This window comes from Bos grunniens, chromosome 13, assembly GCF_055505025.1.
Source record: "Bos grunniens cultivar Pamir isolate PY7600 chromosome 13, Bosgru_T2T1.0, whole genome shotgun sequence".
Classification (NCBI taxonomy): domain Eukaryota; kingdom Metazoa; phylum Chordata; class Mammalia; order Artiodactyla; family Bovidae; genus Bos; species Bos grunniens.
Genome location: NC_141177.1, coordinates 74674891 through 74697966, shown reverse-complemented (window position 1 = coordinate 74697966; position 23076 = coordinate 74674891). Strand labels below are relative to the sequence as shown.

Below are 23076 nucleotides of genomic sequence, written 5' to 3'. Positions count from 1 at the left end.
CACATGACAAGGGATTGCCGGTGACCTCTAGAAGCTAAAACTGTCCCCAGTCAACAAGTAGCAAGATACTGCGGACCTCAGTCCTACAGCCATAGGGAACTAGAGTCTGCCAACGACCTGAATGAAGCTGTAAGTGGACCCTGGGCTCAGGTGAGAACTGCAGGGCAGCTGACACCTGATCACAGCTTCCGAGACCCCGAGCGGAGGGCCCAGTTCTGTACGGTCTGGACTTCTGACCCACAGAAACTCTGAGACAATAAAACTTTGCTTTATAAGTTACTAAGTTTGTGGTCCTCTGTTATATAATGAGACCAGAATGAATATGCTGGGGTGAGGAGAGACTGGTCTCCTTTTACTACACAGAATCAAAGAGAAGGGGCTAGGACCCAGAAATATACCCATTTCTTCGTTTTCTTCTTTATTCAGTAGTGACTGTATCCCTTTCTAACTCTATTTAAACTTGACTTACCCAAAGCCCCAAGCAAGCTCCAATTGTCCTGGTCTTCTATCCATCTCAAAACCTCTCTTCATGTCATGTTGAAACTTAAGCCTTGGAATTTATTTCACTTATTAGCAGCAGCCACTGTTTTAGGAAGATCCCCAATATTCAAGCCTGTCCTGGTGAGGCTATTGGTTTATCTGTCAATAAGGCTGAACCTCAGTCTGCTTGCCCATCAGGCTGAATTTACACAGGATACCCCCTCCATCAGTTAAGGCCGTATTTGCCTGCACGCTAGGTCTCTGAGTGTTTGTTATTTATCATTGGGGAAGCAAGTTGCATTCATCAGACTCCATTAATTCTCCCAGGACCGCTGAACCCTCGATAATCTTGGCTGTGTCAGCTGCCCTAGGACTGGTAGCCGTGAAAAATGGGGGTCGGCCACAGATATTCCAAACCTGCTTTGCTGTGTAATCCTCTTCAGGGGCAGTGGCTGTGATGCTGAGAAAGATTAATAGAACTTATGTCATCATGTTTATGGGACATAAAACCCCCAACTGTGGATTAATGGATATCTTGGTGGAAAAAAATACATTTTCACTCCTTTATGCCTTGATGGGTGAGCTACAGTTGGCATCAGTAGAAATATATAGAGAGATTGCCTTCAGAAGGTCAGTTTTTAAAGGACTTTTTTGACCTCTAAGTCAGTGAAAATGGATTTTTGATTGTTGACCAAGACAACTGTAACAAAAGACTTTCAATCTTAGAAAAAATTCTTGTTGAAGTATCATATTCAGAGACGAACACCGATCCTAAGTATGACTTTTCACAGACTGAACGCATCTATGGAACTAGCACCCAGATTGAAAAACCAGGATCCCAGGCATTTCCCTAGGTCCCTTTTCACCAACCCTCACCCCGGAGTAATTTGCTATATTAATTTTTAACACCATTGGTGACTCTTCCTATTTCTCTAACATTTTTAAACTTTATAGAAATGGAACCATCCAGTGTGAACTCCATTTTTTTCTGGATTCTTTTATTCAATATTTTTAATTTGTATTATTGTGTGTAGTTATAAATTTTCAAGTCTTTCCAGTTTGTGTATCCCCTTGTATGCGTGTGTGCATGCATGCTGAGTCATTTCAGTCGTGTCCGACTCTGTGCAACCCTCTGGACTGCAGCCCACCAGGCTCCTCTGTCTGTGAGATTCTCCAGGCAAGAATACGGGAGTGGGTTGCCATGCCCTCCTCCAGGGGATCTTCCTGACCCAGGGATCGAACCTGTGTCTCTTACGTCCCCTGCATTGGCAGGCAGGTTCTTTACCACTTGCGCCACCTGGGAAGCCCCTTCTATGAATAAATCACAATTAATTTATTCATTCTACTCTTTGTGGGCAATAAGTAGCTTCCAAGTTGGAGATAACTACAAATTAGTGCTGCTGTGAATGTTGCAGTATAAGTCCTTTTGTAAACATACGTGTACATTCTGCTGGGTGTCTGCCTAGGCGTGGAATTTTTGGGTTGTAGGGTATGTACATATTCAGCTCATTTAGTAGGTACTGCCAAATAATTTTCCAAAGTGACTGAAAAGCAGTATATGAAAGTTCTTGTTAATCCACATCCTTGCCAATATTTGATACTGTTTATTCACTTTAGAAAGGTTTCTAAAACTTTTAAAACATCATAGTTTACAGATACCATCGTTGTTTCTCTTATGAAACTAAGAAGCACCCTGTATAAAAGCATCACTGCTGGGCTCAGGCACCTTTGTATTTGGCATAGTTTCATTGGATAAGATGGCAATCGGTAACAATAAATGACTCACCCTTTGTGTGGCTCTTTTCTACTTTTTGTAAAACATCCAGGCCCCTCTTTAATTCTGTACGCAGGTCCTCTGACAAACGTAAATGAAAGTCTTGTGTTTTTCCAAAAGAAGTCATTTTTTGTTCTGGAACTAAAGTACCCTTGAAATACATCTGCCATAAACTTGCCCTTTAGTCAGGTCTGTTTTCCTTAACTAGTACTCTGGGAATATTTACAAAGTTCCTGTTATGCGTCAGGACCTACACGATGCAAAGATGAGCACTGATGCAAAGGTGAGCATCACCCTAGTCTTCGTAAGGTTCTAGTTTTAGATTGTAACAAGAACTACAGTTACGTCATCAATTCCTAATAATGTTAATGTCACCTTTTATTTAAGCCTGAGGACCCATCTGAGTTTACTAATAACTTGTACGTTAAAAAAAAGAATGTGAGTCATTTTAAGTACAGAAGTTTCTTTAACTACCAAATATCGCCTGCATACTTAAGGAAGTTCACCAGGAAGATGGGCTAGGACCAACCAAAGTCTATACTGAAGAAAGTCACTGGACTCTGAGTAGCCTTGACAGGTTATACCCTTTCATAAAGGAGCCTTTTTATTATTCTTTGCCCTGTGTCATGTTCCTCACCATAATATCCAACTAAAGGATTTAAAGATTACATCAGTTGAGTGTAATCAGGGAAGCAGAACTTAACGAGAGATACGGAATAAGGGTTTTCTTATAGGGATTAGAACTTATTCAACAGTGAGAAACTGAGGAAGTCAGTGTCCAGAAGGGGATGACTTCTGGCAGAACAGAGAAGACCCCCTAACTAGGGCCCAGCAGAGGGAGATGCTGAGCACGTGTGTGGAAGGTCATAGCCTCCACATCTGACCAGGCCTGGAGCGTGTGAGCAGGGCAGGAGGGTCAGGAGCACAGCTGGATGCCGAATGGAAGTGAGCAAAGATGAAGTGGGAGCCACAGGAGCGAAGAGGAACCACAGGAACAAACTGCGCATCCGTGTGCCTCTTGGTGCCCGGGACCCCAGACCTGCTGTAGTGAGGACAGAACTCACTTCCAGCTCGGCCTGTTGGCTAGGCCTTCTGCACATGAATTCTCCAGGACCTCTGATTCTTGGGGCACAATGATTAGGTATGAGAGTGAGCATCCCAAGAGAAGCAGGCAGAAACTGTTATCACTTTTCACGACATGGACCCAGAACTCACATATCATTTCTGCAAGGGTTCTAGGCACTCCCAGATTCAAGAGAAGGAAATATAGACCCCACTTCTCAATGAGAGGATGGTCAGCATTACATCTTAAGAGGAACCTGAAGGATGGGGTATCTTGCACGCCATCTTGGAAAATACAGTCCGCCACAAGTGGTGACCAATACCCATAATGAGTTTATAAACACAGAGCTTGCCAGCTAAATGAGCTCTTATCCAGCAATAACCCCAAGCATACATATGTGTATGAGAATACACGCACATATGTGTATATAACAAGTACTTGGCAAATGAGGTTAATTCTTGGATTTAACTTGCTTCCAAGATATTTTCAGTGTTATGCCTAAGGATAAGGGCAGAGAACTGGGCCACCCAATTAGTTTAAAGTAAAAGTACTTTTCCCTCATCATCCATCTTCTCTCTGTGGGGAAAAAAAAAAAGAATAAATCAGGCTGCTGAATTTTGGACCCATACCATTTCCATGGTAACAAACTCTAAAATGTTAAAAGGTGGATTATAATTCCATGCAATATTTAAGAAATCTGGATTTAGTCTGTAGTGCCTAAAAGTACACTTAATAGCAATGAATAACATTACCACTAACCCTCCCTCCCCCCAACAAATGTACTCCACACACACACATGCAACATAAGTGTTGTTTGTTTTTTTAATTCCACAATTTATATTGCGGACATAAAAATAAGAAGAAATGAGTACAAATGAGACTGTCTGGCTTGGCTTGTTCTTCTTAGATCTGCTTTGAACCAAATTTTCTTGTTTTGATTTTGATCTCAATTAGAAGACTTTAGAAATAATCCGATCATTTGAAGCCTGGAGAAAAAAGTCAACCATCACAAGCACAGAAGTGAGAATTATTATGGTGTTTGGAAATTATAAGTAGTTTACTGAAGCTGAAGAGTAGAGTATGTCTAACACAGAATCTTACTTGTTAAACTTATTGTACTGAACTATAATTGACTTACAATATTGTGTTAATTTCTGCCATACAGGAAAGTGATTCAGTAATACATATATATATTCTTTTTCATATTATGTTCCACTATGATTTATCACAGGATATTGAATATAGTTCCCAGAGCTGTACAATAGGACTTTGTTGTTTATCCATTCAATATAAAATAGTTTGCATCTACTAATCCCAAACTCCCACCCACCCCTACCCTGCCTCTCCTTCCCTTTGGCTGCCACAAGCCTGCTCTCTGTGTCTGTGAGTCGGTTTCTGTCTCATAGATAGGTTCGTCTGTGTCATAGGTTAGATTCCACATGTAAGTGATATCGTATGGTGTTTGTCCTCTTTCTGACTTAGTATGATAATCTCTAGGTCCTTCTATATTGCTGCAAATGATATTATTTCATTTTTATGACTGAATAGTAACAGAATCTTATTTTTAATATTAGGATTCCTAATTATGATGTATTTCATAATATAGAAAGGTGTAGAATGAGTATAGAATATGATATCTATGTACCTACCCCCATAGTTAATAGTGGTTACCCATCACCATATTTTCTCTTGAATCTTTTTTCTTTCTATATAAATAAATCATTCACTATTCAGTTAAAGCCTTACCAGTCCATCATTTGGACTTCCCTGGTGGCTCAGATGGTTAACCATCTGTCTACAATGCAGGAGACCTGGGTTCAATCCCTAGGTCGGGAAGATCCCCTGGAGAAGGAAATGGCAATCCACTCCAGTACTATTGCCTGGAAAATCCCATGGACAGAGGAGCCTGGTAGGCTACAGTCCATGGGGTTTCAAAGAGTCGGACACGACTGAGCGACTTCACTTCACTTCAGTCCATCATTTTACCTTCCCTCCGTTTCCAGAAATCATTATTGTCTTGAAGTTCATATGCAATATTCCTACATATATTTCTGGAAGTTAGTGCTTATGAATGAATCTCTACATTCTTGTATATTTGTGTTTTAAAATTTTGTATAGTGGCATCAGAGCATGTATGTCCTTTTGTAACTCATTTTTAATGCTCAACATTATGATTTTTATCTTTAGCTACAGGGCATAAACACACCATAGGGAAACTGGAGGTGAGCATGCAGTATTGTACAGATAGTTAATCACTGATTCAACTAAATGTATACATAACCTGGGGAGTGAGTTGATGTTGTTTTTGCATTTGTCGAAAATGTTAATGCCATGTAGGCAGGACTGGACACTAGAAACTCAGGTAAATAGAGGGAAAGGAAAGCAGGGTTATTTGTAACCCAGTCCTTCCATTTCTGAAGGCTAGGTGCTTTCTCCACCCTGTGGGAACAGTGGCTGGGGATGCATGGTTTTTGTTAAACCAGTGACTGCAGGAGGAAGTCCACTTAGCTGGGGGTATAGCCTTGTGCAAGGATCAGGAAGCCACATCTCTGAGCCTCCATCAGGGAACCCCGGTGATTGTTCGTGTCCTAATTCTCTCCCTACCCTCCCAGTCACATAGATCGCTCTCCTCCTAGGAACTCTGGGACTTGGCTCATGTGACTCTGTCCCCTACAGGCTGGGAGAGCTGAGAGGTTGGGAAGATGAAATCCATTTGGGTTTTTTCCTGTGCTGTCACACATACACCCCACTTCTGTTCCCTACTGATGTTCCATTCAATTGCCAGTTGCAATTTGATGGATGGAGTAAATTTTAACTTTTTGTACATTGTTAAAATAAAGGAACAAAGGGGGTGTTAGTTTTCAAGACACAAAATTGAGTCACTGATTTAACATCAGATATCCGTGAGCTGTTAGGTATACCCCATCTCTCTTCTCTGGTACCAGTTACTCTAGGAATGTCTCAGAGAAACTCCTTACATGCAGAAGCTCTTGAAACAGAAAACAGGGACCGTGCAAACATTTTACTTCTGAAGTGGCATTTCCTTATTCAGTAATAACCTACCAGATTAGTTACATTGGCCTCATGTACTGTCAGCTAATTACAGTTTATTTCTGCTGCATTTCCAAGTATGTAAAGCTAAAAGCAAGTGACTGCATGCAAATTATACTGTGTGAAGCTTTTTGGGTCATGTTCAAATACTAACAGTTTTGATAAATATATTTGTTTAACAAGGGTAGGACAAAGAGCTCTCTGTTTACTGACATACTTTATTGTCATTCCGCCGTACACCTCTCGTGTGGCTGTTTAATAGAACATAAAAGTCTAGGTATCCTGGTGGAATCTCAGATCTTATTTATAGCTTGCTGCAAAGTGGCTTCTTGTCATTTATTATTTCTTATTTGATTTATGCAACATCTTTCCACCAAATTGACCATGGGTTTATTTACATAGAGAGTGCATTTACAAACACACATACACACACTCACATGTGTGAACTTAACTCAGTGTTCTCATAGAGTTAGCAGTATAGCAGCAAGAGTCTGTGAGAGGGTCTTCCGTTTATTTTTTGTTCCAAGACCATATTCTGGGAATGCATTTGCCTTATTTCCTCTCACTTTAGGTATCTCTTGTTTGCCCCTAGGTGGATCGGATCATCTTCTGTGTCTTCCTAGAGGTCGACTTTAAAATCTACAAAAAGAAAATGGGCGAGTTTTTCCCAGCAGGTGAGTAAAGCAGTTTGTTTCCCCTGAAATTGGAAGGTGAAAACATGAGGGCGTCACTTGCAGTTCTACTACTTTATTTTGCCGCCTACATAGTCTTACAAGTGTGGTTTCCATACACCAGTCACATCTGACAACCTGTGTTTTCCTTGCTAAGATCTAAAGGAGGCGACAGGAAATCCAGGCGTGATACCTCCTGCTCCGGCCAGGTGACTGTGTTGTCTTGGGAAACGTGGTTCATCTCCTGAGTCTCAGCCCCTCACATCAGAAGTGAGGGGCTGGACCAAACGATATTTTCTCTTGCCCCAAATTTCATGTCCTGTGATTTCTTCCCCACACTTGTAAGTCATCCAGGTCTAGAAATTGTACGAAACCCATTAATATTTGTAGGCACAATGCAGATTATTACTGCATTCCATCCCTCTTCTCCCCAAATTGCAGTGGAGAGAGCAGTCCTTTCTAGGGCAATCTGAAAAAGGTAGGCTCTCATCTTATTTCATACTACTTTTTAGAAAGTAGGAGAAACCTCAGGGTTATTAAAGAACCTTGAGTAAATGATTTACATCCATTGAATGTGCCATTAACTGTTCTTGGTTCATTTGAATATCACCCCCACTATCCCTCTTCCAGCCTGTGAATACCTTGCTATTTTCGTAGTTCCGCTGCGTCCCAGTACCCTATGTACTTTTTTCAGCCATAGTAAAGACAGCTCCCAGGTAATTCAAATTACCATGAGAGTTCCAAAAAACAGCAAGGAGACATAAGAAAGTCTTCTTAAGTGATCAGTGCAAAGAAATAGAGGGGAAAGTCAGAAAGGAAAAGACTAGAGATCTCTTCAAGAAAATTAGAGCTATCAAGGAAACATTTCATGCAAAGATGGGAACAATAAAGGACAGAAATGGTGTGGACCTAACAGAAGCAGAAGATGTTAAGAAGAGGTGGCAAGAATATACAGAACTACACACCAAAAAAGATCTTCATGACCCATATAACCATGATGGGGTGATCACTCACCTAGAGCCAGACATTCTGGAGTGTGAAGTCAAGTGGGCCTTAGGAAGCATCACTACAAAGAAAGCTAGTGGAGGTGATGGAATTCCAGCTGAGCTATTTCAAATCCTAAAAGATGATGCTGTGAAAGTGCTGCATTCAATATGCCAGCAAATTTGGAAAACTCAGCAGTGGCCACAGAACTGGAAAAGGTCAGGTTTTCATTCCAGTCCCAAAGAAAGGCAATGCCAAAGAATGCTGAAACTACCGCACAATTGCACTCATCTCACACGCTAGCAAAGTAATGCTCAAAATTCTCCAAGCTAGGCTTCAATAGGACATGAACTGAGGATTTCCAGATGTTGAAACTGCATTTTGGAAAGGCAGAGGAACCAGAGATCAAATTGCCAACATACTTTGGATCACAGAAAAAGCAAGAGAGTTCCAGAAAAATATCCACTTCTGCTTCATTGACTACGCAAAAGCCTTTGACTGTGTGGATCACAACAAACTGTGGAAAATCCTTAAAGGGTTGGGAATACTGGACCACCTTACCTGCCTCCTGAGAAACCTATATGCAGGTCAAGAAGCAATAGTTAGAACTGGACATGGAATAATGGACTGATTCCAAATTGGGAAAGGCATACATCAAGATTGTATATTGTCACCCTGCTTAGTTAACTTCGAAGCAGAGTACATCATGTGAAATGCCAGGCTAGATGAAGCACAAGCTGGAATCAAGATTGTGAGAAGAACTATCAATAACCTCAGATATGTAGATGACACCAGCCTGATGGCAGAAAGCAAAGAGGAACTAAAGACCCTCTTGATAAAAGTGAACGAGGAGAGTGAGAAAGCTGGCTTAAAACTCAACATTCAAAAAACTAAGATCATGGCATCTGGTCCCATCACTTCACGGCAAATAGATGGGGAAGCGGTGGAAACAGGGACAGACTTTATTTTCTTGGGCTCCAAAATCACTGCAGATGGTGACTGCAGCCATGAAATTAAAAGATGCTTGCTCCTTGGAAGAAAAGCTACAACAAACCTAGCTGCTGCTGCTGCTGCTAAGTCACTTCAGTTGTGTCTGACTCTGTGCAACAAACGTAGGCAGCGTATTAAAAAGCAGAGACATTACTTTACCAACAAAGGTCCATATGGTCAAAGCTATGGTTTTCCCAGTAGTCATGTATAGATGTGAGAGTTGGATCATAAAGAAAGCTGAATGCCAAAGAATTGATGCTTTTGGTGTTGGAGAAGACTCTTGACAGTCCCTTAGACTGTAAGGAGATCAAACAAGTCCATCCTAAAGGAAATTGGTCCTGAATATTCATTGGAAGGACTGATGCTGAAGCTGAAGCTCCAATACTTTGGCCACCTGATGTGAAGAACTGACTCATTGGAACAAACCCTGACGTTGCGGGGGAGAAAGGGATGATAGAGGATGAGATGGTTGGATGGCATCACTGACTCAGTGGACATGAGTTTGCGCAAGCTCTGGGAGATGGTGATGGACAGGGAAGCCTGGCGCGCTGCAGTCCATGGGGTCACAAGGAGTTGGACATGACTGAGTGACTGAACTGAATGGATAAACACTGTGGTGCCTGCCTTTCAGAAAGATTTTTTTGAGGTTTTCATGTCCATCTCAAATGGTCTTTCATCTAACTAGTGATTCTGGCAGGTAGGAAGGTGTGAATGAAGGCTGCTGGTGCGTGTCACCCTCTTAAGCAACCTTTCATAGCCTCATCATAGAGAGGATGCCCCTTCCACCCTCAGATCAGGATCGGTTGCCTAGCTACAGAAAATGCTGGAGGTGTTCCACTCTGTGCAGATGATCAAGATGGGCTAAGTTCTCCTGGGTGATCTGAAATCTTCTGTAATGTTATACTTGAAAGGTGAACCTGCTAAGTGTATTTCATTTGGGACTTTACAGTGTCCCCCTAACTGGAACATAACGTCAATCCAGAGAGACTCCCATGTGATGAAGAAGATCAGGGCTGTGATCTTTTTTCTCTTTTTCCTCCTCCTCCTCCTTCCCCTCCTTGTTTCACTTGCATTCATTTTTTTCAAACAACTCAGTATTTTCCAGAATATAAAGCACATAATAGCTGTTTAATAAGTAGCTGCTGATATGAGTTGAATTTAATAAATTCTTCTCTCCATAATCTCATGGCTTCTTTCTGTTTCAATCTCCTTGTTCCATCTTCTCTATTTCCTGTATAATCACACTGAGCAGATTTCTGTATTTTAAAGTCTTCTTAAAAGAAAACGTCCATTCATGTAAAAAATGCAACTGGCTATGGTATGTGCTTGTAAATGTCTTGTCAACACCACAGCATGATTTATAAGATTTTATAGATTTCGGATTCCTTGATATATTTGGCAATAATGACATCATATTCATTTTGAAACCTCTGAAAATGAAAACTTGTTTTCACTCTAACATACGAGAAAAATAATAATTGTATAAGTATAATGCATTGCTGTTAAAACAAATCTATCCATCAGCAGGTATTTCCAGTGATGCAAAGCCAAAAATCATATTACAGGTTTTAAAAAATGGGACAGTTTTAGTGATCTAGAATGTATTAATAGCTATGCAAATAAATTGTTGTTTGAAAATTGCTACTTTAAATAAATCCAAAATGCATCTTAGCACTCAAGCGAGTGAAATAATAATAAAATCATTCTCAGTTTCACATCAGTGCTTTGAATCATGCCGTGCTCATGAAATTATTTCTATTACATATTTATAATAGTAAGTACATTTTTAAACTAAATGTCAAAATCCTCCTATATTGTTCAGTATTTCTGCAATGCTGAGGCATCAGCCATTTGTAAATTCTAAATATGAAATATGAAATAAAAGTAACTTCTAATAGAATATGTGACTGCTAATATAGATGATATACATTATCTGTCCATAATTTGAATTTATGGTTAATTCATGACCATACTATCTTTGACTGGAATATAATTTTTCTGACTTGCACATACTCCCTGGACTGATTTCAGATTATCTAGCTAGTCTTCTTAACCCTTCCCAATGCAGTAATGATCATAGTTTAGGGGGAAAAGTCATTTTTATGTTAAACCAGATCTCTGTGTTTGGGGATACTTTGGTCCCATATCTTTAAATTTCATAATGGAGACTAAGGCAAAATGAATGAGAAAACAATAGAAGTTAGACTAGAAATGATCATAATAAAGATACAGCACATGCATAACTACAGCTTGATGTTACTAACAGGCATAATAGCTAACTTTATGGATTGCTTTCTATCAGTCATAAGATACATAGAGTAAATCAGTTAAATCTTCATAACTCTGAGAAAGTCAGCACCATAGCAGCCCTACTTTTTCGATATGGAAAATGATGCACACTTCAGAAAAGTGAGGCATTCAGCTAGGGACTAACAGAGCTGTACTTTAAAACTGAGAATAGTATCTGTCACCACACAAGTAATAAGAGGGTCTTCTGAGAAGGCTGGGGTCAAATCCTAAGAGGCACCTGGAGCATCGAGAAAGTCTCCCTGATTTCATCTGATTCTCATCACTTTTCAAATCTGCTAGGCTTCTCTTCCTTATAATGTCTGAGTTTTTCCTCATGAAACCACTCTAATATGAGTCAAGTTGGTACCATATTACAGATTTCAAAATCAAATTCCATCTAACTCATCCAGGTCGTGTGGTACAATTTTCTGTAGATAAGTGGTCACTAGGAAGTCAGGGATCACGGGAGAAGATGGAAAAGTGTCCGTATTAGTTTATCAGGGTTGCCATAATAAAGTGTCACAAATTGGATGGCTCAAACAACTGAAATTTATTTTCTCACAGTTCTGAGGACTAGAAGTTCAGCATCAGGGTGTTGGAGGGGCTGGTTTACTTGCCAGCCTCTCTCCTTGGCTTGTTGATGGCTGTCTTTCTCCTGTGTCTTCATGTGGTCTTCCCTCTGTGTGTCTTTATCTCAGTCTCCTCTTCTTACACGGACATCATTCATATCGGATCAGGGTCCACCCCAGTAAATTCATTTTAATTTAATTACTTCTTTAAAACCCTATCTACAGGTAGTCACAGAGAGTTCAGTTCAGTCACTCAGTCGTGTCCAACTCTTTGCAGCCCCATGGACTGCAGCACGCCAGGCTTCCCTGTCCATCACCAACTCCCGGAGCTTACTTAAACTCATGTCCATTGAGTTGGTGATGCCATCCAACCATCTTATCCTCTGTCATCCCCTTCTCCTCCTGCCTTCAATCTTTCCCAGCATCAGGATCTTTTCAAATGAGTCAGTTCTTTGCATCAGGTGGCCAAAGTACTGGAGTTTCAACTTCAGCATCAGTCCTTCCAATGAATATTCAGGCCTGATTTCCTTTAGAATGGACTGGTTGGACAGATGGTTAGGGCTTCAAAATATGAGTGTTGGGGAGACACATTTATCCCTTAATAGAGCCCATCAGGGAAATGCATTAGGAACTTTGGAAAAAAGAAACCAGCAACAGGTTTTTTTGAACAGTTTTATGGCTTTCTGTGGGTGAAGTACACATGACTTTTTCTTTCTGGGAGTATTTGTTAGAAGTCTGATGTGGCAGCTTATGGAATTATCATACACTTTAGTTGCAAATAATTTATAGTTACATGTGTCATTTCATAGCCTACAGCAAGTAATATTTGTATGATTCAAGTCAGAAATCTCTTTGTTCTTTACATAAAAGGTTTGGATTTTTCAGTGGGTAGGATTTATTTTGTGTAATTTTCAGTGAATATAAAAAACAAAGCATAAAAACACAAGTTCTGATCTTGAATGTGGAAGTCAGTTTTTTTATTGGACTCAAGTCCTAACAGAGAATTTAAGGACATTAATTTCCCTCATAATAAGAATTCCGTTTCTTAGTTTTGAGATTAGATCAAAGAATCCTCATGTTGGAAACTTGAAAGATAGGGTCAAGTCACCACCTTCCCTTTTTTGGGAGGGAAAGTCAAATTTCTTTACTGTAGGGTTTCCCAAATAGTGGTGATTTTGCCCTTCCAAGAACAATTGGAGACATTTTTGTTACTCACAACTAGAGGAAGGGAAGTGCTACTGGCAACTAGAGAGTCAGTGCCAGGCATGGAACTCAACCTCCTGTGATGCGTGAGACAGCCTCACAGCAAAGACTTCTCCGACCGCAGATGTCAAGAATGCAGAAGCTGAGAAACTCTGCTCTACTGTGACCGTCTCTCTCTCACCATTCAGGCCACCAAAGCAGGCTTTGCCTTTGGATCGGGTTTATTTCTACTTGCTAATACCTTACCCAGACTTAGCTGGATTCTGAACCTGTGCCTTCACCCTGACCTTTGGGTCCCTAGATTCACAACCATCTCCTGGTCTAGTCTTCTGGGTTTGCCTTCTCCCCATTCACTCTGGACCCACAGATTTCTTTGCATGTGCCTCTGCTGCCCCCGCCCCAACTGCCTGGTTCTTCCAGCCCCAGCCCACTCCTGGTATCGCTCATTATTGCTACGTAGGAGATCTGATGTAGTAATCTCAGAAAGTGTGGTTAGCTGTTATGTAGTTTTTATACACCTAATGAATAAGTGTAGAGGTGAAGCTAATAGGCAGAACAAGGAAGAACAAATTCACCAATTATTCTCTCTACATACCTCAAGCAAAAGTTATGATTTCTTTGGCTAAAAGTTTCACTTTTATTAGTGATCATTGGGTTAGTGACCATTCATTGACAATATTATCTTGTGAGCTCACAAATACATTTGATATTAGAAATCTTCAATCCCCTACAAGTATCCAAACTCAGCTGACTCATTCACAAAGAAACTGACTATGACTAAAAAAATTTATCCATAGTCTCTTTATTGTTTGACCCTGAAAGTGATTAGATTTCTCCAATTTTTCTTCCAAGTATGAAATTTATATAGCTTATACACAATATTCATGTTGACTTATGCAGAGTTAACTATAATTAAATATGTACCTTTCAAATAGTAAGTAGCTGAGAAAATTAATAAAACAGAAAGATGATTCCAGGATTAAGTTGTATTCTTAAACCTGCCACTTGTCTCTAAGAGGAAGATTTGCTTTAGACAGAAAATTTCATTTGTGTTTGAGTGTGACTCAAAAACTATTTGAGAAAATCAAATAGAAAAGAGGCTGAAAATTTCACTCTCTTTTTGATAGACATAGCAAAATAATGATCCATTTGACCCACCAATATATTTGGGAGGCATTTCCAAGTACAGAATAAAATGATAAACTTTATAAAGCTGCAAAAATATTCAATGCCTTAAAAATGCACTTGAGAAATATATTTGTATTAATATACACATATAGAAACACATGTATGACCTGTATAAAGTTACTAGTAGATAAAATTAATAGACATAGAATTATGAATGTTTATAAATTATGAATTTTACTAGAGATGATTTCTGCCCTTAAATATAGATTTTTCTTTGTTGGATATAAAGCAAAACCATTTGAATGAAAAAGTCAAAGCATAAGTCAGGTTTGAGAACTCTACATTGGCAACCTGCTAAAAATTAAACAGATGACAGTGGTTGCCTAAATTGCATAGGTTTTATTCAAATATTGACAGACATTTTATTAATTTATTTTATTTGAGTGTGCAGACATATTTAGGTTTTATGAAGGAAACCCCAAATATAGATTTTGATGAGAATTGTCATATCTTTTAACATATGACTAGTATTTTCTAAACACAACAAGTCAAGAATCTTCTCAGTCAGGTTCCAATTATTTCAACCTCCTTGCTGCTACTGCTGCTAAGTCGCTTCAGTCGTGTCCGACTCTGTTCGACCCCAAAGACGCCAGCCCACCAGGCTCCCCTGTCCCCTGGGATTCTCCAGGCAAGAATACTGGAGTGGGTTGCCATTTCCTTCTCCAATGCATGAAAGTGAAAAGTGAAAGAAGTCACTCAGTCGTGTCCGAGTCTTAGCGACTCAATGGAATGCAGCCTACCAGGCTCCTCCATCCATGGGATTTTCCAGGCAAGAGTACTGGAGTGAGGTGCCATTATCTTCTCTGTCAACCTCCTTATAGACTTCCAAATATAAATTAAATTGTATTAATACAAATACATCTTTCATTAATTTTCCTGACCATGTGTTTCTGTCATTTATCTCTGTCTAAATTATATACATTCTTGCAGTTTGTCTTCAGCTGAATTTTTATGTTATGATTTCTTTTTTAACCTTTGTCTTGTCTCATCAATGGAAAGGTAAATTTGGAGCAAATTTAGACCATTTCTGATACTCTGTTGTACTTCCATAATCTGGAAAATTTCAAAATATATATAGTAGGTTTTCATTAAACTAACAAAAAGCTACCATGACTTTTTAAGCTAAAACAAATAGCTCAGTTGGTAAAGAATCCACCAGCAATGCAGAAAGCCCTGGTTTGATCCCTGGGTCAGGAAGATCCATTGGAAAAGGGATAGGCTACCCACTCCAGTATTCTTGGGCTTCTCTTGTGGCTCAGCTGGTAAAGAATCTGCCTGCAATACAGGAGACCTGGGTTTGATCCCTGGGTTGAGAAGGTCCCATAGAGAAGGGAAAGACTACCCACTCCAGTATTTTGGCCTGGACAATTCCAGGGACTATACAAAGTCCATGGGGTCACAAAGAGTTGGACATAACTGATTGACTTTCACTTTTCACTCAAGTAAAAGATCTTTTTTTTTTTTTCCCAGAAATCCTAATCTAGATAAAGGAACAGCACTTCTTTTCATATATTTTTTGTCATAAGGGAAGAATATTTCTCTAAAATTATCTTTCTAAAATTATATCCTCTAACAAATGAACATGATTTTTTACAATTTATACCTGAATCTACTCTTCCAAAGCTAAGAAGAAAAAGGTACAGTCAGCCCTTCATATTCACAGCTTCCATATCTGTAGATTCAACCAACCTTTTTTAAAATATAAAATTTTTGCAAGTCCTTCAAAGCAAAACTTGAATTTGCTACATGCTAAGCATTTACATAGCATGTACATGGTATTAGGTATTATCAGTATTCTAGGAATGATTTAAAGTATATGAGAGGACAGGTGTAGGTTACATGCAAGTAATATGCCATTTTGTACAAAGGACTTGAGCGTCCCTGGATTTGGGTATCTGCCTAAGATTCCTAGAACCAGTCTCCTTCAGATACCAAGGGTTTGACTGTATTCACCCAACCTCTTTTTCATCTCCCTTCTCACTCATAAGTTTTTCTCATACACCATCAGTATTATATGTCTCCTGTGTGCCCAAGACTTTGATCACTATTGCATTTAAAATACAGTTCTCATAAGATCCTGAAGTGGCAAGTATTATACACAAGAGTTGGAAGACATCAGCAAATAATCAAGTACAACACTGATATAGTCATAGTACCAGGAATTCTAGGCAAATACATATGAGGACCAGAGTGGGTAAGCTAAGTTTCATGAAGATTCTAGTACCTGTAGTGAGGTTTAAGAGATGAACAGAAGGGAATTCCCTGGTGGTTCAGGAGTTAGGATTTGTGCTTTCACGGCTGAGGACATGGGTTCTATCCTCATGAGGATTGAACCTCGCTAAGGTTCAATCCTTAGTGAGGAACTAAGATCCCTCAAGCTGTGTGGCACAGCCAAAAAAAAAAAAGGATGAGCAGGAGCAGAGATGTGATGTCAAATGTTGTGTAAGAGACAGAGGAAGAAGGGCAGTTCAGATGGGAGAATCAGGGAAAATAAATAAGATGCTTCTATCAAACGTGTGAATCCTTGACTCAGAAATGTTGACATCCATCACCATGTAATAGCTAGTTGGGCCTGAGAGTAAGCCTTTCAGTGGGATTAAGGAGGGTTATTTCATTCCTAACTAGAGACTGGCCTTCCAACAAGAATCCTATGGCATAGGTTCATCAACTGATTTTGGGGGGATAACAATGAACAGGACACTGAAGAAAGCTCAGCCAATTGCCCCAAATCATGTAGATGGGTATTTCTAACCTCAAATCCTTCCTGCTATGCAACACTTCTTCCCATAACAATTCTGAAAATGTGGGCAGTTGTTCAAAGCTAGATTTTCTGCTAAGAAAGTCATATGTTATCTATTTGTTGTAATAGCGTAGAGTTTCTGAAGTGCTAAACATGCCTCCAGCCACAGGGCATGCCCACATGTCCTTTTCCTTCCTCTTCTTATCTGCTTCCCAGTCATCTGTTTTCCAAGAACATCAGTGAAGCACGGGGCACCATGATCTGCTATGGTTTACTTTACTCTTGCCATATCAACACAGTGGTCAGAAGGCCAAGTTTGAAGGCCTTGGTGGTGATAGGCATGGTGAAAATCTGAAAAACCTAACTAATAACTAATGAAGAGCTTGGTACATAGTCAAAGCCATCTGCTTGTTGGAAGAAAACCTCTAGGCTTGTCATCACAAACAGTCTGTTCCTGAGACAGCCACCTCAGAACTGTGGGACTTTGTGTAGGTTGTTTAATCTTTCCACGCTTCACTTTTGTCCTGGGCACAAGCGGTGATGGGACATTTCCAAACAGAATGAATAACAACGTAAATGAATATTCAGAGAGATGTCTAGACCAAGGATTATGCATTTAAAAGATGCCTGTTTACTTCTTCTTGTAATTTTAAAAGGAGGCATTTCAGTCATTGGACCATGTTTTAAAATATATATAGCTTCTAGAAAATAATATATAGAAAACTTCTTATTGTAATATAAAAGTAGCACAGATTTGTAGTAAAAAAAAAAAGAGAATCCAAAAGAAAAAAATACAAATAATTTTTTATCCTATAGTTCAGAGATGAATTAGATTTCATTGTTTATCCTTTAGGTCTTTTAAAATGCAAAGTGAAAACAACCAAAAATGCAGTCTTATAACTCACAATGTGTCACATACCACAGATCATGAACATTTTTTCATGTCATTATATATTGTTCTGTAACAAGGAGATCCAACCAGTCCATTCTAAAAGAGATCAGTCCTGGGCGTTCTTTGGAAGGAGTGATGCTAAAGCTGAAACTCCAGTACTTTGGCCACCTCATGCGAAGAGTTGACTCATTGGAAAAGACTCTGATGCTGGGAGGGATTGGGGGCAGGAGGAGAAGGGGACGACAGAGGATGAGCTGGCTGGATGACATCACTGACTCGATGGACGTGAGTCTCAGTGAACTCCGGGAGTTGGTGATGGACAGGGAGGCCTGGCATGCTGCGATTCATGGGGTCACAAAGAGTCGGATACGACTGAGCAACTGAACTGAGCATAATCTTAATGAACCCAGTGTTTACCCAAAATCATATTGTTGAACTGTGAAAATATCATTGCAAATTATTCTCTATTTGTTGATGAATGACACTTATAGAAGCATGTCTTTATAGGTAAACATTGGCATATATCCACAATTTTTTTAGAAACTTTTCTAGAAGGAGTATTACTCTTTCACAATGCATAAAAAATCAAGATGCTCTGATAGTAATCGTAAAATTGGCCTTTGTGTTTACAAGCCTGTGAGTGAGTGGCGTGTACTCAGGAGTCACCATTCCCAGAGGCAAGCATGTGAACACTGACAATTCACATTGAACAGCCTTTCGGGCTAATGTCCTTTCAGGCTAATGTAACAAAAATCGTAAACAGGAGGCTCATAAACAACAGAAAGTTATCTCTCACAGTTCTGGAGGCTGGAATTGTGAGACCATAGTGCCAGCGTGGCCAGGTTCTGGTGAGGACCCACTCCTGAGTTGCAGGCAGCTGTTTTCTCATTGTGTCCTTATGTGGTGGAAGGAGAGTTCTCTGGGGTTTCTGTTATGAAGCCATGAATCCCATTCATGAGAGGTGCACCTTCACAATTAATTATCTCCCAAAGTCTTACCTCCTAATACCATCTCACTGGGGGCTAGGATTTCAAAATATGAATTCTGGGGGAGCACAAACATTCAGTCCATTGCACAGAATTTATATTATCATAAGCAGTATTTAAGAGTTTACTATTTCCTTACTCTTCCAAGTGGTATACATTCTCATGTTATCAAGTTTATACATGAATTAAGCTAATTAATGGATAACAAAGTGCATTTCTTTTATTAGTAGTATAGCTAATCCCTTTTTCAGTTGTTTATTATAGCTCAAAATGTCCTATGTGAAATGGCTAATCATATCTTTTGCATATTTATACTGACTATTGCATATTTATCTTTATTGATTTGTAAGAACAATTTGTATACTAAAACTGTTAATCTTTTCAAATGTATGTTGCAAGTAGCTCCCCGGTTAGTCATCTGTCTTTGTGATGTTAGTTAGCTATTATCCTTTTATGACCAAAACAATGAGGAAAGGTAGGCATAAAGACAAAAGAAAGAGGAAAGGAAATGTGAAAAAGAGGAGGGTGGAGAATGGAAAGGAGGGAGGAAGGGGAGATGAAAGAAAGAATGAAGAATGAATAAAAGAAAGCAAAGAAGAAACTTTTTATACAAGAGAATGAAGTTGAAAATTAAAAACTCAAGAAAGACCTTGATTTTAAGCCTAGGTACTTGACCCCTTAGAAAATCATTATGTCTAAATGGAGTCATTCTTAGTTCTACTCCTCAGATACTTTGTATGCAAAGCCATCTGCTTCCTGATTTACTAGATGTGGGAGGAGGAATGATGCCTTAAACCCCCCAAAGATGCCTTCAACCCCAGAATCTGTAAATAGGTTAACATTGCAGAGGGGAGATAAGATTGCAAATGAAATCAGGGCTGCTGATTAGCTGATCTTAAAATAGGGATATTATCCTGACTTATCTGAGTGGGCCAATGTAATCACAAGGGTCCTTAAAAACTGGGAGAAGGAGACAGAAAGAAGAGAGTCTGAGGGAGACATGACTGTGGAATAATGTTCAGAGAGATTCAGCCTGGCTGGCTTTCGTGATGCAAAGGGGGCCGTGAGCTGAGGAATGTGCGTGGCCTCTAGCAGCTGCAAGGTTGAAGGTACAGATCCTCCTCTAGAGCCCGCAGGAAGGATTGCAGCCCTGCCAACACCTTGTTTAACCCAGTTAGGTCCACGTCTGACTTCTCATCCACAGGACTGTAACATGATAATTTTGAGTTGTTGTAAGGCACTAAGTACATAGAAATTTTTTACAGCAGCACCAGTGAACTAATTCATCAGTTGTCTTTGAATAAGTAAAGGGAACTCAAGCAAATTGTTGACCCGGTCTGAATTGCACATTGTTTTTATTTAAAATGGCACATTCGGTGCATAGAAAAATCTATAGAGTGAAAGAACTCAAAGTTTTCTATAATTATGGATATTTACAGGGACTTGGCACTTTTGTGCTCATTTGTACATTTTTAATGTGCAGGTCGCATTGATGCTTAGAATTATGCAAGACCTGCTTTCTGTAATGTGCATAAAGGAGTTGACTGCCTTCTTAGGAAATGGGGTACTAACCATTTCCACTTGATGGGCCTCAAAAGCTACAAACACATTTTGCCTTCAATGAAAATCCAGTGAAGTGTTGCTGTAACCAGGCAACCCGAATGCAGGAACAAGCAGCAGGCCTAGACAGAAAGCCATCGGTCTCTTCAAAGGGGAAGAATGTGCAGTGTGTGTAGCAAATGCTGATAAACAGCAGAACAAATAAAGACCTAAGGACACAAGCCTTGACTAAGCAGAGTTTGATCTCATTAGGGAGTTCTGATAAAAGAGAAGGCAAAATGCTGCTGGCAGAAGGGCGGATGCTGTAGGCATCTGTACAAAAAACCCCTACAAGGTGCTTCAGAAAGAGTCCTCAAAAGTCCTGGGTAGACTGCTTTCTGCTGTGTAGTTGAAAACATTGAGGCAGGTGTGGGAAGAGTAACAGTAACTTTTGAGAATAGTGTATAAATGAAATAATTTCTAATAAGACACAGAAGTAAGAATAAACAATAGAGTAGGTGAAAATCCTCCAACCTACATGACACCGTATGCGTAGACCTGACTTATGCCCTCAGCCACATCTTCTTTCCAAATTTATTTTACTGAAGGGCAATTGATTTACAAAGTTGTGTTCATTTCTGCTGTACAGCAGAGTGATTTAGTTCTGCATATACATATAACATTTTTCACATTCTTTATTATAGGATGTTGAATATAGTTCCCTGTGCTATTCAGAGGGCCTTGTTGTCTGTCCATTCAATATATAATAGTTTGCATCTGCTAATGCCAAGTTCTCACTCCATCCCTCCCCCACATCTCCTTCCCTTTGGCAACCACAAGTCTCTTTCCTAGGCCTGTGAGTCTGTTTCTGTTTCAGATAAATTCATTTGTGTCGTATTTTAGATTCCACATGTAAGTGATATTATACGGTATCTACCTTTCTCTGTCTGACTTGGTCTGTCCATGTGGCTGCAAATGGCATTATTTCATTTTTTTTATGGCTGTGTAGGCAATGACACCCCACTCCAGTACTTTTGCCTGGAGAATCCCATGGACGGAGGAGCCTGGTGGGCTGCAGTCCATGGGGTCGCAAACAGTCAGACACGACTGAGCGACTTCACTTTCACTTTTCACTTTCATGCATTGGAGGAGGAAATGGCAACCCACTCCAGTGTTCTTGCCTGGAGACTCCCAGGGACGGGGGAGCCTGTTGGGCTGCCGTCTATGGGGTCACACAGAGTCGGACACGACTGAAGTGACTTAGCAGTAGCAGCAGCAGTATTTCATTCAGGAGATCACCAGTTCAAATCCTGAGTCAGGAAGATCCCCTGGAGAAGGCTACCCAATCCAGTACTCATGGGCTTCCCTGGTGGCTCAGACGGTAAAGAATCCACCTGCAATGTGGGATACCTGGGTTCGATCCCTGGGTTGGGAAGATCCCCTGGTGGAGGGCATGGCAACCCACTCTACTATTCTTGCCTGAAGAATCCCATGGACAGGGGAGCCTGGCAGGCTAGTCCATAGGGTCACAAAGAGCCAGACATGACTGAGTGACTAAGCATAGCACAACACAGTATTTTATTCAGCCGATGATGGAAATTTAGGTTGTTCCCGTGTGTTGGCTGTTGTAGATGGTGCTGCTATGATCTTTGGGTTGCATGTATCTTTTTGAATGATAGTTTTGCCCAAGTACATGCCCAGGAGTGGGATCTCAGCCAAATATCTCTGAAGAGGTATCGATCTCCTTCACTTGCTATTTACTCAGCAGTCCACAGCAATTATGCGGTTCTCTCTACCCTGCTACAGCTGCTGTCCTTGTGGAGGTTATCAAAACCTGTTGGGTGGGTGGAGTGTGGTTTTTGAAACCAGTGAATATTTGATCACGTGACTCCATGTGACCCTTTGCAGCCTTTATTTCACCTGCCTGGGCATCCTGTCTCCACTTCTCTCTGTATCCTCACTGCACACGACCATCTCCAGCCAAGAGTCCCTCAGCATGTCTCACTCAACACATCTAAAACTAAATCCAAAGTCTCCCCTTCCCCATCGCCCCACTCCTGAACCCTATATCTTAGGGATTGGTACCATCATGTACCTAGTTGGCCAAACCAGAAACAGCAGAACCATGCAGTTTTCTGAGCAATGCCTTTTACTTATTGATTTATTTATAAATGAATGAGCTTTGAGTGCTCCTCTTAGGTCAATGACCAGGTGGGAGAAGGAGAAAAAAAAATTTTTTTGACTTTAAAAAAAAACTCTCTCCTGGCCCTCTCAGGGACCTTCCATAAAGTAAATTTAGCAATTTGTTAGATCCAGGGGGCCCCGGTTTTCAATGTAATGCAAGATACTCACTCTGTGAGGAATTCATCTTTATGTCTTTCCTTGCTTCCAATTTCTGCTTTGTCAAGTTTCCCAAGAAGCCATGAGGATACCCTTATCTTTCCTACTTCATGGAAATCCTGAAAAGTTTGGAGCATTGTGTTTTTGCTAATGCTATCTCCTTTCTCTGCAAATGCAAACTGCTCCTAGAAGCTGTGGATAATGAATTATTTAAAAAATAAAGGATAAATAAAAAGCCTGTGCTGTGAAAATTAAGCCTTAGGAGAGAGGACTTGGGTGCTCATGAAATAAAAGCCGAGATCACTGTAATTGTTCTG

At 40.1% G+C, this 23076-nt stretch overlaps 1 protein-coding gene across 4 annotated transcripts in view; it reads left to right on the top strand.

The window, feature by feature from the left end:
* MACROD2 (mono-ADP ribosylhydrolase 2) overlaps window positions 1-23076 on the top strand; it is a 2315241-nt gene that overhangs the window by 2088880 nt on the left and 203285 nt on the right. For all 4 annotated transcript variants that reach the window (XM_086335015.1, XM_086335014.1, XM_086335013.1 and 1 more), the window contains exon 9: window positions 6961-7042. In XM_086335015.1, the coding sequence (XP_086191141.1) occupies window positions 6961-7042 (82 nt within the window). The remainder of the gene's footprint in view (window positions 1-6960; window positions 7043-23076) is intronic.